Source organism: Aspergillus candidus, assembly GCF_002847045.1.
Source record: "Aspergillus candidus strain CBS 102.13 unplaced genomic scaffold BDW47scaffold_4, whole genome shotgun sequence".
Classification (NCBI taxonomy): domain Eukaryota; kingdom Fungi; phylum Ascomycota; class Eurotiomycetes; order Eurotiales; family Aspergillaceae; genus Aspergillus; species Aspergillus candidus.
The window spans coordinates 337,862-353,530 of record NW_020194009.1 but is presented as its reverse complement, the minus strand read 5'-3'; the positions used below and the strand labels follow the sequence as shown (position 1 = coordinate 353,530).

The following is a 15,669-nucleotide window of genomic DNA, read 5'->3' as shown; positions in this document are numbered from 1 at the left end:
GATGGCAGGCATTGGGTTGTTCAGCATACACCAAAAGCAAACCTAGGCATTGAGACTTACAAAGGCCTTGTGCTCGTGTTGATTTGTTATACCCACGCACCAGCCCCAGCCCTCTTTTTGAAGATACCACTGACTCGGTGCCACACGTTGCGCCATAGTCTCGGGCTCGACGCTTGGCTCGTCACATGCAAACCGCATATGCCATGAAGAAAGACAGCAGTTGAGACGAGATAGTCATCGGTGCCATTGAATTGATAATTTTTTGGGTCTCCAGCCTCGACATCAACCCATACCTTTCACCGGCGAAAGATGAGTATGACAACGCAGCAATCCAAGCCAAAACAGATGATGAGCAGATTGAAAGCTGCATCAGGCTGTAGACCCTAGTCAATTGGCATCAATCATGTCGTTGTACATTGCATGGAAATGAGGTCTTAGCCCAAGTACCCGGAGGCCAGGCCAATCTCCTCACAGTCGGAGATTGCAGGCAGTGTAAACCGTTGGAATGTAATATCGGGTTCCGGAAATCTATCGCCGTGCCGCCAACCCTTCAGCGCAGGGCTCTGATAGCGGGGTATTGTCCACAGGTATGAGACAGCAGCAAACAGGATTGATGGCTTGGTCTTAATGGCTTATATATGGACGCTTAGACTGGGCGATTCTTTCGACTATCGCATTCAAAGTTTATTGCTACCAGCTTTCTACCATGTTGACAGAGTCAGAGCACTTACCTTGGTTGGTATTATACTTCGTGGCTGGGGCGATCGTGCTGCAGAAGGTTTTCGCAGTAGTATATCGAATCTTTCTCCATCCGCTGGCCAAGGTTCCTGGCCCATTACTCGCGCGCGCAACTTATCTCTATTCTTTCTGGTACAATTTAAATGGGGCGCGGTTCTATCTGCAGATTGAAAAGTTGCACCGGCAATACGGTATGCCTTCCCTCCAACCCATGTCATGACAGTCAGAGTCCCAGAGACTCACGTGGATCTACACTGTAGGTCCTATCGTTCGCATCACCCCCAACGAGGTTCACCTGAGTGATCCTACCTCCTGCGACAAGATCTACTTTGTCGGCTCGCCGTTCGGCAAGAGCGCCTTGTTCTATGGAGCTTTCGGCACAGAGCACGCGACCTTCACGACCCCAAGCCCGGAGGTGCACCGTGTAAAGCGGGCCGCGCTCAACCCGTTCTTTTCGCGCAAGAATGTATTCCTGCTGGAGGATATCGTGCATCAGAAGGCGCATAAGCTGGTGGCCCGCATGCGAAAGGCTTTCGCTACCGGTGGTGCCATTGACCTCCACTACGGCTTCCGCGCCATCTCGGTCGACGTTATCACGGACTACGCGTTTGATCGATGCTCGAACCATTTAGATGAGGAGAAGTTTGGCGTGGAGTTCTTCAAAATGGTCAAGGAGTTTGGACCCGCCGTTTGGTTTTTCCAGCAGTTTCCGGCTGTGCAGCCGTTTGCGCTGGCGACGCCGTTATGGCTGGCAAATCTGATGAGTGGTCCGCTAACTAGGATGATGATGCACCAAGAGGTGAGTTCTACTGGAGTGTTTTGCTTATCAGCGGTGGTAACTGTCGGCTAAGGGTACAACTCGCAGGGCTCCCGCCATCATATTCTACAGGTGAAGGACGCGGTCGATAGGGGAGAGAAACCTCAGCGTACCACCATTTTCCACCGGCTTCTGTCTCCCAATGCGGCGGAAGGGCATGTGGTGCCCACCGTTGATCAACTTAAAGACGAAGCGTTTGTTATCGTGGCGGCGGCCGCGGATACCACTGGAAACGCCCTGACCATCTCGACGTACAATGTCGTGCGAAATCCCGATATCTATGCGAAATTGACAGCTGAGTTGAAGGCGGCATTTCCGGATCCCGAAGCGCGGTTGGACTTTGTTACTCTGGAAAAGCTGCCGTATCTGGTAGGCAATCTTCCCCTAGGGCCAGAATGAGGCTAACCAAATGCACAGACGGGCATTATTAAGGAGGGTCTACGGTAAGGCCTTTAGTCAAAGATGCATATTAAATTTTACTGATTGCCCAGCCTATCCTTCGGTGTTGTCGGCCGTCTCCCACGAGTGGTCCCAGACACCGGCGCAGAATTCCACGGCTACCATGTTCCCCAAGGGGTGAGATGCCAATATCCATGTTTTATCTGATTACTTCGACGAAGGCTGAGAAATGCGCACGATTACAGACAACGGTCAGCATGAGCTCGTGGATCATGCACCACAACGAGGATCTGTTCCCGGATGCGGAGAAATTCGACCCAACTCGTTGGACAGATCCTGAGCAGTGTAAGACGATGGAGCGATACTTGTTTTCATTTGGCAAGGGATCGCGCCAATGTGTCGGGATGCCGTACGCCTTTCCCCCACGATGCCGGAAGATACTATATCCACTGACACTGAATAGACTGGCCTACTGCGAGCTGTATGTGACGCTTGGTCAGATATTCCGACAATTCGACAGTTTGAAGACACCGGGCAAGAGCCGTGAGGAGATGCTATATGATGATTACTTCTCATCGTACCACCCTGAGAAGTACAACCAGTTCTTGTTTACGTCTAACGATTAGTGCACTTCCGCTCAGTGACTCGGTGGTGGATGAGCTGGGGATGGTCCTGAAGGGGTTCGTTTGTGGTATTCTACAATGTTCTATAAGAAATAATCCATTTATCATACATGTATGAAACCAATATAAAGTTGTTAAGGTCCTTTCAGCATTGCTCACCAGACCACACAATGTGACTCACTCCCACTCTATACCCCCAAAATTGTCCATCCCCGTGCTAGACAAAGCCTCTCGGCGCCGCCCCATGAAACAGAGAACAGCTCGGCCTCGGCGACGATAATGTGGGCTCGTCGCTAGGCAGATCTGAGTAACAGATGATAGTGTGATTCTTTGTTGTTCTTTTATCTTCTGATATTCTGTTGAATGTTTTCTTGTTTTTCTCTTTCTCCCACATCTCTCCCTCTCACCTCTCCACCACGTTTCCCTTCACAATCTCTATCTCTCTCTCACCACATTTCTCTTCACCACCATCCACTGCTATCCTCTCCTCAAAGAACCTTTTGAAACACCAACAACCTCAAGTAAACCTCGTACAGTCTACTGACTATAAACCATTACTCAAAATGCCCATGGTTTGGAACGACACAGCTGATGTCAAGGTAAGTTCCATCTTGTAGCCTAGTCTAACCCACCTCTTACCCAGCCCTCTCTCCCAACACAACATTTCCTCAAATCCTCCCCTTCATAACTTCATACAATGATACTAACAATATGAAAGCTCTTCATGGCTGTCCTGTCCACCACCAACCCCAAGCTGAACTACCAGCAGCTCGCCGACATCATGGGCCCGGGTATTTTCTCTTCTCTTTACCCTATCTTACATCCCTCCCAACAAACACTAATGTTGGGGCTACCAGGCTGCACTCCAAGTGCCATCCAGCACCGCATCCAGCGCCTCAAAGCCATGGTCGCCAACAACGACAACGCCACAACCAACAACGGCACCAACACCAATGCCGAGGAAGCCACCGAGCTCGCCACCACCACTTCAGTCCCCTCCAGCCCGGAGCAGGCCAAGAAGAAGCGCGGCCGTCCTGCCAAAAAGACCAAGGATACTGACGAGCCTGCTCCTAAGAAAGTCAAGAAGGCCGTCGCGAAGAGAACCAAGAAGGCTAAGGCTACGGCTGACTCTGATGAGACTGAGGAAGCCTAAGTAGTGGGTGCATCCATTTATGGATTATGACTTGGTTGAGAGAAGTTCTTCCTGCTTGAAAGTGGAGGGTGGGTTGGTTGCGTTTCAACGTGTTTTGCCCTTTCTTGATTTTTTTCTTGAATTGGCTTTGTTTTTTGCCTTTTACTTTGCTCTTTTTGTGAGGGACTTGAGGACGGGAGTTGGATTGGATGGAAGTGGATGGGAGTGAATGGATGGAGGGGCTGCGTTGGGTGCGACCTGTACTTGGGCTCCAGTCTTCATTTTTGCTTTCCCTTTATCTTGTTTCTACTTCCTGTCTAGTTTGGTTCTCTATCTTCTCTACTGGTCTGGCTGACGGATGGTGATTGCCGTTGTTTCTGGCCCGATCATGATGATCGTCGTTTGACTTCGTTTACGAGCAGGTTGAATACTATTTCTTGATTCAAACCACTTGCTATTATTGTAAACGTAGGGGCTGGGGGAATAGTGGTTTGTAAATGACATCAACGTTCTTGCAGTTCTTTTGACGGTCTCTTTACCATAATCCACCATTGCAAGCCTTTCTCCCTCCCATATTAACCACTGAACGAGCGCAGTAAAAGCCATAAATTCCAAAAAACAAAAAACAAGATGAGATAATCCGCAAGAAAATGAAAATCAAGAGAAAGCAACAAGAATAAACAGCCCCTAAGAAAAATGGAGAGACCATCAATGACCGGAACTACGCGAAGCCCATACCCTGATCGACGTGCTGGACCCCAAAGAGGGCCCGCTGTTCAGGCACATACTCAGAAGCAGAGCTCTCAACGTCCACTCCATCGTCATCTTCATCCACCATGTAGCGCATCATCCCAGGAGCAGGCACAGCAGCCCTGCGAGGCCTCTTCGTGGGACTCACGTCCCTGTCACGCATGATGAGATGATAATCAACACCAACTCGATCGACACCACTGCCAACCTGAGACTCAAGCCCAATCGTCGAACCGGTGACGCCCGTTTCCTCCCGTCCATTCGCATATGGCACGGCACCAAAGGAAGGACGAGAAAGCGACGAATCCTGCTCAAGCTTGATAGGGACACTGCCCACATTCATTCCGTCTTCGAGCTCCTGCTTGATAGGCGACGACATCGCGGGGCCGTTCGCAACACGCTTGCGTTTTCCGGAGCTAGGAGTCGCAGTCGCGCTTCCGGGACCCTTGCGCGGCTTGCGGGGCGTAGACGGGTTGGAGCTGCCGCCTTTTCCGATGCTGAAGTGGCCTTCGGAGCTATCTTTGCTGGATTGTTTGACCATCTGGCGCATGCGCACGAGACGCTCGGTGATGGCGCGTGGGGTGGGGCGGGACTCTCCGGCTGCTGGGGAGTTGATTAGCTTATTTTACGTTGGTGGTTGTTGGATAGATGGTGGGATGGATACGTACGCCATGCGTCGGCGACCTTTTTGGTGTCAACGGAAAGCTCGTGGGTTTCCAGGATTTTGAGGAGGAGCTGGTGAGGTTGATGTTAGAGTTTTGGTTTGGAACGGTTGGGGTGGTTGTGAGGGGGGAGACTTACCAGTTGATCCTTCTCGGGGGTCCATTTCACTGGCATTTTGACAATTGATTAGTTTACTTTGGATAGTGAGTTAGTTATTGGAGGAAAGTAAGTGTGGTTGTTGAGATGGAAGTTGGCGTGGTTGAAGTGTTGTTAGAGGGAAATTTGAGTGAAAGAAGAGGGAGATGGACAGAGACAGAGATGAAGAGAGAGGGAGAAGAGAGAAGAGAAGTAAGAATGAGAGAGAGGATAGTAATTTATATGATGCAATTAGAAGGAAGAAGAAGGCTCTCAGGAGGTGTAGGAGGCCCAAGTGAGAGTGACTCGACACTTCTATCACTGTCAAGTGAAGCGATTTAGGGCTAGTGATTCCCCAGCTCTCCGTGATGCCTCACAACTCCCCCACCTATTTTCTATGCTCTCACTGTGTACCCCCACAACCCTCTGGATATTTACACATCTCTATTTCATAAATGACCAGCGGTGTAAGATCCCTGTCAGAGTCTAGGATGTTCCTGCAGGAGGATCACATCCCACTGGCTGCGGCTTGCAGATCGGCGGGTGCATCGTACTTGGGGTCAAATCTCCTAGATACATCCATTTTGTGCTCCACCACGGCGACCCCGTACAACCACCCCCATTGGAGAAGAGTGGGACTGGGTCTGGCTCTCTATCTGAGGGGTACAAGTGAATGGAGTTTAAGACTAGAGGGGATCCTCACTCTTGGGTGAAGGTGACAGGTGTGGGAATTTCCATCACTGGTACTGTGACCGTGTCGCGTCAGTTCCAGGTACTTATAGGCTGGGATCTCTTCATGGATTTGCTGTGAATGGTTACTTCTGGGTATCAACCATCACTGTTCTCTAACTCCTTGACTTGACTTCTTGTGGACTTGTCAGTTTCTCTCCGCACTCTCCACCCTCTCTCCCGGCTCTTCATCTTGACCAACCCTACTCTCGCTTTATACAGGCTGCGCGCATCTTCTCTCTACCACTCTATCAAGATTATCAACACCATCATCACCACAAACGATCAACATGGTCAACTGGAAGGCCCCCGAATCCTTCGATCGTCTCGTCGGTGCCCTCATCGCCGCCCATCCAGGCCTCAAAGTACGTCTCCCAACGCCCATCCTCCGACAGAATACACAATCAAAATAACAGAAGACTTACATGTCAAAACAGCTCGACTACCAGGCCATGGCAATATACTTTGGCCAAGGATCTACCTACGATGCGATTGAAGGCCGATTTCGTCGTTTTCGCAAAGTGGCGGAAGAATTGAAGACCGAAGCTGCCGGGCGAGGCATCACCTCTCTGCCCCGCGGGCGCAATTCGGGGCCCCGTACTCCCCGGACTCCCGGGGGTGGTGTCTCCAAGCCATCGTCGTCCGGGCGATCCACAGCCAGGGCGAAGAACAAAGGCCTGGCTGCCGTGCTGGACACTCCGACCAAAAAGGGTGGTCATGTCCAAAGTCGTGGCCAGTCCGTGATGAACGCCATCCTCGTGGGAGACAGTGCCTCTGAGGACGAAAATAATATCAAGACGGAGGGTGTCGACTTTCTGTCTAGCTTGACTCGAGATGAAAAAAGAGACTCGGAGCCCGCTGCTCTGCATTCGATCAAGTTTGAGTCGAGTAATACCAACGGCATGATGATGGGAGGCTTTGTTTCTTCTGTCTTCGGTGAGGTCAAACAGGAGTCTCAACCGGCTCATACCCAAGTCTCCACCATGGATATGGACGCCACCACAGCCCCCTCCACCGCAACTACGAACAACCTCGTCGATATGTCTACTGGCTCTTCTACTGTGGCTTCTACCCCTGCCGCCCTCTCTGCCACCACGCCTTCCTCCGCCTCGTTCATGGGCCCGGGATGCGGTATCGGCGACTCGGAAAACTTCAACGACCTTGACGATGCCTTTACCGCGCAGATCTCGACGGGACTATGCTTTACCGGTTATGATATTGATGATTTATATGGGGGTGTTGCATAGGTCGCTTGTCCACAATCTCGACGACTGATGTTTCGTGCGCTCTTAGCTCTGGAAGTGGGAAGGTCTTGTTTCGGGGGGTTTACCTGGTGTTTTTCTTTCTTTCTTTTCTTGCTCTTCGTTGTTTTCTCCTTTCTTGTGCTCAAATGCTCAAAAAATTGGAAGAGATACAAGTCGAGGTCTAATGGTCTTCGTTGGTTGACAAAAGTCCCTGGGTTTTGATTCAGTTGAACTAATGCGGAGATGATACAAGGATCCGTGATAGATCACAAAACTAGTTGCTACATTTAATATCCTTACGGTGTCGACAATATTGACTGCACTATTTGGGCCGGGTGCTTTCCTTAAGTCCACTTACCATTTTGACTGGTATAACAATGGACTGGTATTTGTTTTGGTATTTTGCTGCAAGTGGGGCATCAACTGTACTAAAGTCCGCACACTAGATCATACATAGAGTCGACGCGAAACGCAGTAGATAGAACCGTGTTCCAATACACTTCTCTATACTGTTAGCCCCCCAAAATTGGGATTTCTCAGGCAAACGCCGCATACTCAACCACAATGCAATAAGCCAACGAAATCGAGAGAGATGGCTATCCTGCATAACCGGGCATAATCCGAATAAAACCATCTGTCCCGATTAGGCAAAGATCCCGCTGTCACATGGATACGGCCCCGTGATTCGCCAGCCCCACGTGATGCGCGTCCGCCCGCGTTTTTCGGACCGCGTTCGATGTGGGTCAGGATCATAATCTTCAAAGAAACAGATTCAAAAGGAGAGTCCTGTCGACAGCACGATCAGTCAAGGGAAATCCGTCAACAACAGGCTGAGTTTATCCGGGCCGTTGTTTCAACCTCACCCGGCTGCATCTCCTGGTCAAATGAAGCAAGACTCGCCATGCTCCCCGGGATATATCACGTCAAACCCAGTCCCAATGTGCAGAATCCGATCTCGTCCTTGAACGCGTCCATCCTAGCCTAATATCGCACCTTTGACGCCCTTTTACGACCTCTCTGATACTCAATATGAACTTTTCTACGAACCCTCACGATGACATGACCAACAACTACTTCCGCGGCCTCCTCCGGAGTCCCCGGGCATTCCCCCCATTCGGCTGCTCCCCCGCCTCCAAACGCCCCATCCCCAGCACCCTCGTCTCCTTGTTCCACGAGCGCAAAGTCCCCAGGGAGCTGTCCGATCCGGATCTCACCTCTGACCAGGAGTGCGTCTTGATCGGCCTCCGCAGCAGCTGTCGCATCCACTATGATCTCGACCTGCCCAAAAGTCTCTGGATCGACATCTCCAAAGACCTCTACCGCATCACAGACCTCTTCTATCACTGGACATTATGTCGCCAGCGTCTCCGCCAGAGCATCGCCTCCTTCAAGAAACAAAGAATCTCCCCCCAACCCGGACACAGCCCTATCCACCACCACCACCACCACCCGCACCATCATCCATTAGACGACGTCACCACCGCCATGGCGGAGTTCATGACGGACTGCGACCACCACCTCCAAGCCCAAACATACCTCATCCAGCAGCGTCTCGACCCCGAAAGCGACTACTGGGCCACCCCCGGCCCGAGACAACCCACAGACAACCATCACCATAATATCCACCACGGCCCCCCAACCCCAGACAGCACGGACCGATCCTTTGCCGCATCCCCCTCCATCCCAGCCGCAACGAGACACTGGCTCCGCCGCCCCCAAGACCTCAAATCTCCCAGCCGACCCCCAAGCCGAAAGCGGCCCCGCCAGGACGACAGCAACAGCGCCCTCGGCCGGCCAGCGCAGCGCGCGCGCCTCGACTCCCCCGATAGCGACCTCGCAGACGACGAGTCTGACTCTCCGCGCGACGCCCACGACGCCTTTGTGCGCTCGTTTGAGCCTGCGTTTGCCCGCTTCAGGGATGATCTTGCTCCGCTGTTCCGGGGCAAACAGCGCCGGACACAGATGGAAGCGGAGTCGATTATGCGGGAGATGTTTAGGGATGTGGGGTTGGCGGTGAGTAGGGCTGTGTTACGATGTCATGAGAATCAGTCTTGTTGATTGGTGGGTTATGTATATGAGTTTCTTTTTTTGTCCCTCATTTTTGGATATCTTTGTTTTTGACTTTCTTGTTTATTACTTACTTTTTGGATGATGTCTTTCTTCGTGTTGTACTTTTTTATTTGTTTGCTGTGTCTATAATACTTGTTTTGGTTACTGTATATAGAGAGCTTCGCTTTGATCTATTTATTTACCAGCATCCACTGAGTGGATGCTGTGGAGCTTTGAATACGACTGAATATGAGGATGACAACACGAGTATAGCACCATGGAACTTGAATTCTCCACGTAATGAATGTATAAGTGAGCTAATCTTGACTCGAGAAATTACATTGTAGTAGTCTGAAACTCTCAACTCTGGAGTCGAGCGCTGCCTGGACCAAGTGGTTTGAACGGCCAATATACTGATCGGCCCTACACATCAGCCTTCTTCTCCGACTCCTGAACAATCACCCCCGCATCAGTCTTAACATCGCTGAAATACTTCTTCTTCTCGCGCGCCTCCTCAATCCTCTCGTCCAGTCTTGACTGGCCCGGTTTGGTGTGCCATGGCTTAGGCCCGTTATCGCTGAATAGCTCTTCGACTTCTTCGATGGTTTTGCCACATGTTTCTGGGTATCTGTATCATTTTGTAAGTCAGGCTTGAGATATAGATATTTGGGAGGTGGGGTAGGTCAATGTGAAATGATTGAGACATACGTAAAGAACACTTGCACGGCTGCCCCCACACACATCACGCCAAACGTGATGAACATCTTCCATCGGATATTGGCGAAACCGGGCGGCACAAAGAGGCCGAGGGCGAAATTGAAGAGCCAGTTGCCGACTGCGGCGATGGACTAGAAAGGCGACAGTCAGTTTGGGGGGCCACAAATTATTCAAGCATGCAGTAGAATCACACACCATTCCAGAAGCACGAGTCTCCAAGGACCACACTTCCGCTGCGTACACCCACGCGACAGGAGCCAGGGTCAATGCATAAACGATGATTAGAAGGTACGAGAACGCAATGACGGTGTGGGCCTTGGAGCCCTCCACGCGAACCTGGACATTCAGGTTGCCGTTGATGCCCTCGGGGACGATCTCGCCCGAGGACAGGACGCCGCCGACAACGAAATGGCAGATGGCCATTCCCAGGGCGCCGTACATTAACAGATCCCGGCGGCTGGTCTTGTCAATGTAGAAGAAGATGATGGACGTGAAGATGATGAATAGGGCGTATTGGATGCCGGACGAAATGAGGAGGATGTTTCCTGTGAGACTGCCTTGGTTGTCAGTCTTTGACCTCCTCTGAATATCGGACGAAAGCAAAGAGGGATGGGATGAAAGGAAATGGGGATGGGACGAGTGGGAAAATATGGTATAAGCAGTAAAAAATCGTGGATAATGCATGGATTGGGCTTCATATCCTCGTACCTCGCCATTTGAAAAATGTAGACTACATAATACGTCATAACGTTCGCACCAGATAGCTGTTGCCATGCCTGGACTGTAAAGCCAGCCATTGTTCGTCGCCACATGCCGTTGTACACGAATTTGCGCCATCCGGGCAAAGCCTCGCGCTCGGCAGCGAGGACGGTGGTGATTTCCTCCCATTCGGCGACCACGAGCGGGTCGTCGACGTTGCCGTTAGCCTGGATGCGCGCCAAGGTAAGGATGGCTTCCTCCGCGCGGTTGACTTTGGCCAACCAACGCGGAGACCGCGGCAGGAACGGGAGGCCTATAATCATGATCACGCAGGGGACAAACTGCAGACCCCAGGCGAGACGGAAGGACGACGGACCGGGAATGAACGAACAGCCGTATCCAATGAAGAACATGATCAGAATGCCCCATTCGATGGCTAGCTGCTGGATGACGATCAGGGAGCCACGCTTTTCCTTCTGGCTGATTTCGGCTAGATAGACGGGGACCTGTGACGAGGTGATACCCACACAAACACCATTGAGGACACGACCGGCCATCAGGGTGCCGAATCCGGAGACACCAGCCTGAATCGCTGTTCCAACAAGCCACCAAATGGAGGCAAACATGATTGAGTCTCTGCGACCGATCTTATCCGAGATGGGACCGGCCATCAGCGAGCCGACAACCGAACCCGCCGCAAGAGCGGAGTTGATGGCTCCCTGACGGGCTCCATGTGGGTTGTCGAAGTACTCGATGTATTGGTCTGTTCCGATAATGGCTGACATCGACGAGATATCGAAACCAAATAGCATGCCACCTACCGTCGCAATTAATGCGACGAAGTAGACATTGTATATCTTGGGAAACGTGGGGAGCTTCATAGTGAACAGGACAATCGCACTGCCTGTGCTATGTAGCAAACAAATTTGCCCCAAGGCTGGGGGAGGGGTAGGAAGGGGTTTTATAAAGTGGACATGGGAGGCATATATACCGGGATGAGCTTTTTACTCAACAGAGCGGACAAGGTATTGGAACACCCCGGTGGGAAGCGCACTGGCGCATCCATTCAAGCCGTTAGCCTTGCATCGGTTTTCTCACTATTCGCCGCAGGGATATATTGACACGGGCCAGAAAGGAGTGAGCTTCAGTGGGATGATAGGCTAATATTGCTAGACCAAAGAGCTCTCAACTGGAGGGCCCAATGGAGACATCAGAGCACGGTTCTTCGAAACTCATATCTGCCGTCGTTCCCACCGGGGTTTCACCATCTTTGGAATAAACCACATAACTCAAATACCTTATTGCTAGCCATGACCTCGGTTTTGATAGGAGTGTGGGGGGTGAAGGGTAGCATCGTGGAGTTAAGCGATGCCAGACCTGGCAGTAGCACGTGGGCTTGATTGGAATGTTGGACAAGATGGCGCGGAGTGGCGTTTGTTCTCGAGCTCGTATAGGCTGGGGGGGGAAAGCTAGCTCCTTGGGGACTGAGCGAAGCTTGCCTGATGAGACCACACCGCAGCGCTTTGGCTTCACGTCTGGATTTATCATTGGTGGAAATTAAGAATGAATACAGAGTTTCTGGCACCATTGGGCTTGTTGTGGCTGCAGAGACTGCTAGACATGCAATCTGTAATTCAGCGCCTTATAGATTGTGGTCCACCCGTTGCGCGGTCTGATCTCCCGGGGTTCAGGAGAGAAGAAATTACTTCCAAGTCAGCAGTTATACAGATGGTGTTTGTAGTTGGTGACTCACTACTTACCTCGAGAGTGAGTGCGACGGGCTCAGCAAGATTGATGGCTTGGATCGAGTTTGGAGTCTTGACCATGCGGTTCTTTTGCGACGCGGGAGGACTCATTAGCAAAATCAGCATTTGCCTAAACTAGAAAATGGTGTCTGGGTCTTGAAATGTGGGGGGTGTCGAGGCTAGTCGCATTCCAGGGGTGTGGTTGGGTCAAGGATGAGTTTAGTCTGATGAAGATGAAGGGAGAAAAGGGACGGGAAACGGAAAATGTAGTGCAGCACATGAAGCCTGACCACAAGTCGTGTAAGTATAAAACCCTACGCCGAATTACCCCGTGTATAGTACTACAAGAATACTTACATAGGCACTATCGAAATGACAGTGTCCCTTTAAGCAATGAAATCGAGTTGTCGCGTAAAGTGCCGTCAATTGTACATATGCACGGTAATTATCAAACACGAGAATAGACTCAGTGGCAAAGGCTGATCCATCGGTCAACAATTTCCTCCATGTCATGAGCGATTCCCCACTGGGAAATCAAGCAACGGAATAGCTTCTGCATGGAGTTCATTTCGTACAGGAGGTTCCGCGCTGCCCCGACGCCAGGTAAACTATCCGTTTGCCCTTCCTCCACAAACCGTTTGGTTTCGGTCCGCATCAGTGTTTGGCCGCCGTGGGACCCCAGACTCAAATCAGCGCCGGTCAAAAGAGCATCCTGCCACACAATGGTGGGTGGAAGATGAACAGTGGCGACCCCCGCGAGGGAGAAGACCACGTAAATGGTCGCCGCAGCGAAAAGCGAGCTGGGCATGTGGATAACGTGCGCTCGGCCCCGAGGGAGCTGCTCGATTATATCCTGAATTGCAATTGCATGGAGGAGAGATCGCCGAGCGTCCTCGGTGTTGACCCACTTGGCGATGTCAAATCCTGGCTTGGTTGTTCGAGAACCCGCAGAGACATGCTGAAGGATGTTATATCGAGAGCAGACATGCCTGCAAAGTATGGTAGAGTTCATCATTGTATCTAAGCATATTGTATGTCATCGCAAAAGCACCTCCAGCTTTTCAGGATTAGACAAGCAAATGCTCATAGAGATAGTCTCATGCACCTGGGCCAACGCCTTCCGTACACTGGAGCGATCCGGCACCCCAACCGCGGCATAGTCACTCTCGTCCAAGTCCGATACGAGAGACTGCAGACCCTCGAGAACTACACGGAGGCCCAGAGCAGAGAGTTGATAGTCCAGGGGCTGAAGACTACCGTCTGGGGGAAACAATGAGCGAAAGACCAGTCGGAATGAAGGCTGTTCTGTCTTCTGGCTGAGCATGTGTGCTAGCCACTCGTCTGGATTACTCGCATCAAATGCTGCCTCGGCGCTGGAGAGAATGAGTGGATTGACTAGATGCCGCGTGGATGTCCCGTCACCAGACATCTGGGCTACAAGACCATCTAGGATATGATAGGCAAGCAAGGCACGTTGTTGGATCTCTCTTGCCGCCCAGGTACGCCATTGGTGGTCTTTGTCGATACTAGGTGTGTCTGGACATGGAACATCGTCCATAGAAAAGGGCGCACTATCTATCATGCCACAGTGTCTCGCCCAGGAGAAGCCCATCGGCCGGAAGACCTGGCTCGTAGTGCGGATGATTCTGTTCTACCGAACGGTTTAGAGCGTCATCGCAGAGAGTCATAGTGTGGGGGCGGATTACCTTGGACAACGCGCCGTAGATCTGGCCCAGGAGGGCAGTGATGAGAAGCTGGACTCCTCTGCATGCATCATAGGGCCCGCGGTGTGTAATCAATGACTGCCACTGTGAAGACTTAGCGAGTAAGCTCTTACAAAGGACATTAGAGCATAACATACCGACGTTGCAACAGCTGTGTGTGCGAGATGCCACAGAGCTTCGCCCTGAGACTATGTTCAGTACCAAGGAACAACCTTCGGATTGACTGACCCACCTTCGTAACAGAGTCCTTTGGTCCCAAGTACAGAGACCCAAGGGCCATTGCATTAAGGAGTAGTGGGTGGGTGCATTCTCGGAAGACGAACGTTCCTCGATGGAGAATGGGAAATGTAGGGATGAATCGCACAAAAAACATATGCAGACATTCATCTAGGAAGACAGATGTAATGGATGTAGCTTTGACCGCGGCCGTCACACTCGAGGACTACTAATCGTTACTTAAGGTCGATGATGGGACATCCCAATCTAACTTACCGAGCTATTTACCATCTCCGTTACATCTCGAACAGCCTGGCGACTTCCCCCAGACGGAATGGCACCAATAGAGGAGCATCGATTGTCGAACGAATTGGGAGACCCAAGGTTCAACGAGTGAATGTCCTGCGCAACTGGTGGGAAGGGGAGCGCTCCCAGAGGCATTTGCCATTGGTCAGTGGTATCAGACGATATGATACTTTGAAACAGGTCCTCCGAGTCTGGCCAGATTAGGGCCAAGTCCAGATCCGGAGCTATTGACTCTCGCGCATCCTGATTGAACAGCGGCTCTTCCCACGATTGAGTCGGCACATTGACTGGCGCTGAGGACTCGAGGGGTACCTTGGTGGTCTCCCAACTCGAGAGCGTCTCTGCGTCGGTGGTCTGGGACAGAGTGTCATGGGGGTCTTGCCTCTGGGTCACCTTGGTGATTGGCACACGAGTATGTAATTTCTCGTGTCTCGCTAGGGCATCTTGACGAGCAAATGGTCGGTTGCATTTTCTGCAGATGAATGGCTTCGACCCAGTGTCTTCAAAAGCATAACATTACTCGTCAGCAATCCTGCCCCGGCTTCTGGCTTAGGTAAACGGCAGATGACGATCAGGCTTGGTGCAGGAACCGTATCCATCACGGCAATGCTTACGGCAACGTTCATGTCTCTAGTTGCCGCGGTTAGCCATGTCCCCACCATCGAGAGGGAACAGGAGATGAAGCAGAAACTAGATACCCTCAAATGCTCAGCCTTGGAGAAGGCTTTCTGGCACACGCGACACACCAAGGTTTTCATACCTCGGTTCTACCGAAGATTAGCGGAAAAGAGGGCGACAGTGGTGGTTTGAGTCTTTTTGGCTGCTTGTATGACACTGCGATAGGAAGAAGCTGCTTCAGGTATAAATCCTGGACAACAACTTAGAAATGTACAGTGATGGTCCAAGACCGTCGGCAGTAAAAGCAAAAAAGAGAACTCCGTATAACACTTTCTTTAATCGTAATGCTTTCCCACATTAGTGGA

The 15,669-nt window shown here is 51.3% G+C and overlaps 7 protein-coding genes across 7 annotated transcripts; 4 read left to right on the top strand and 3 right to left on the bottom strand.

Annotated features, from left to right (window-relative positions):
* Positions 1 to 706: 706 nt before the first annotated feature.
* Positions 707 to 2,580, top strand: BDW47DRAFT_122579 (cytochrome P450; the record flags this gene model as incomplete). The annotated part of the gene is made up of 7 exons (XM_024815867.1): positions 707 to 929; positions 999 to 1,537; positions 1,604 to 1,924; positions 1,973 to 1,998; positions 2,047 to 2,131; positions 2,200 to 2,363; positions 2,418 to 2,580. The coding sequence occupies 7 exons, from the start codon at positions 707 to 709 to the stop codon at positions 2,578 to 2,580; spliced, it is 1,521 nt and encodes a 506-aa protein (XP_024675549.1).
* Positions 2,581 to 3,140: 560 nt separating this feature from the next.
* Positions 3,141 to 3,730, top strand: BDW47DRAFT_122578 (uncharacterized protein; the record flags this gene model as incomplete). The annotated part of the gene is made up of 3 exons (XM_024815866.1): positions 3,141 to 3,176; positions 3,296 to 3,368; positions 3,435 to 3,730. The coding sequence occupies 3 exons, from the start codon at positions 3,141 to 3,143 to the stop codon at positions 3,728 to 3,730; spliced, it is 405 nt and encodes a 134-aa protein (XP_024675548.1).
* Positions 3,731 to 4,430: 700 nt separating this feature from the next.
* BDW47DRAFT_122577 (uncharacterized protein) lies at positions 4,431 to 5,296 on the bottom strand (the record flags this gene model as incomplete). Its single annotated transcript, XM_024815865.1, has 3 exons — positions 4,431 to 5,062; positions 5,128 to 5,194; positions 5,261 to 5,296. 3 exons carry the CDS (start codon positions 5,294 to 5,296, stop codon positions 4,431 to 4,433), a joined length of 735 nt encoding a protein of 244 aa, XP_024675547.1.
* Positions 5,297 to 6,276: 980 nt separating this feature from the next.
* On the top strand, positions 6,277 to 7,233 carry BDW47DRAFT_122576 (uncharacterized protein; the record flags this gene model as incomplete). Its single annotated transcript, XM_024815864.1, has 2 exons — positions 6,277 to 6,351; positions 6,424 to 7,233. 2 exons carry the CDS (start codon positions 6,277 to 6,279, stop codon positions 7,231 to 7,233), a joined length of 885 nt encoding a protein of 294 aa, XP_024675546.1.
* A 1,026-nt stretch (positions 7,234 to 8,259) lies between these two features.
* Positions 8,260 to 9,288, top strand: BDW47DRAFT_122575 (uncharacterized protein; the record flags this gene model as incomplete). Its single annotated transcript, XM_024815863.1, has 1 exon — positions 8,260 to 9,288. One exon carries the CDS (start codon positions 8,260 to 8,262, stop codon positions 9,286 to 9,288), a length of 1,029 nt encoding a protein of 342 aa, XP_024675545.1.
* A 297-nt stretch (positions 9,289 to 9,585) lies between these two features.
* BDW47DRAFT_56008 (sugar transporter) lies at positions 9,586 to 11,961 on the bottom strand. Its single transcript, XM_024819312.1, has 4 exons — positions 10,705 to 11,961; positions 10,192 to 10,549; positions 9,988 to 10,127; positions 9,586 to 9,907 (listed from the first exon to the last, which is right to left on the bottom strand). Exons 1-4 carry the CDS (start codon positions 11,574 to 11,576, stop codon positions 9,703 to 9,705), a joined length of 1,575 nt encoding a protein of 524 aa, XP_024675544.1. The 5' UTR covers positions 11,577 to 11,961; the 3' UTR covers positions 9,586 to 9,702.
* A 945-nt stretch (positions 11,962 to 12,906) lies between these two features.
* Positions 12,907 to 15,444, bottom strand: BDW47DRAFT_133069 (C2H2 type zinc finger domain protein; the record flags this gene model as incomplete). The annotated part of the gene is made up of 7 exons (XM_024817734.1): positions 12,907 to 13,398; positions 13,492 to 14,086; positions 14,147 to 14,199; positions 14,302 to 14,346; positions 14,397 to 14,606; positions 14,657 to 15,172; positions 15,385 to 15,444. 7 exons carry the CDS (start codon positions 15,442 to 15,444, stop codon positions 12,907 to 12,909), a joined length of 1,971 nt encoding a protein of 656 aa, XP_024675543.1.
* Between the last annotated feature and the right edge of the window lie 225 nt (positions 15,445 to 15,669).

Coding starts and splice junctions, on each gene's coding strand:
- BDW47DRAFT_56008 (XM_024819312.1), bottom strand. CDS start 11,576: ATGAAGCTCCCCACGTTTCCCAAGATATACAATGTCTACTTCGTCGCA. Junction 10,550..10,704: donor TACATTTTTCAAATGGCGAG/GTACGAGGATAT, acceptor CAACCAAGGCAG/TCTCACAGGAAACATCCTCC. Junction 9,908..9,987: donor GCCGTGCAAGTGTTCTTTAC/GTATGTCTCAAT, acceptor AAAATGATACAG/ATACCCAGAAACATGTGGCA.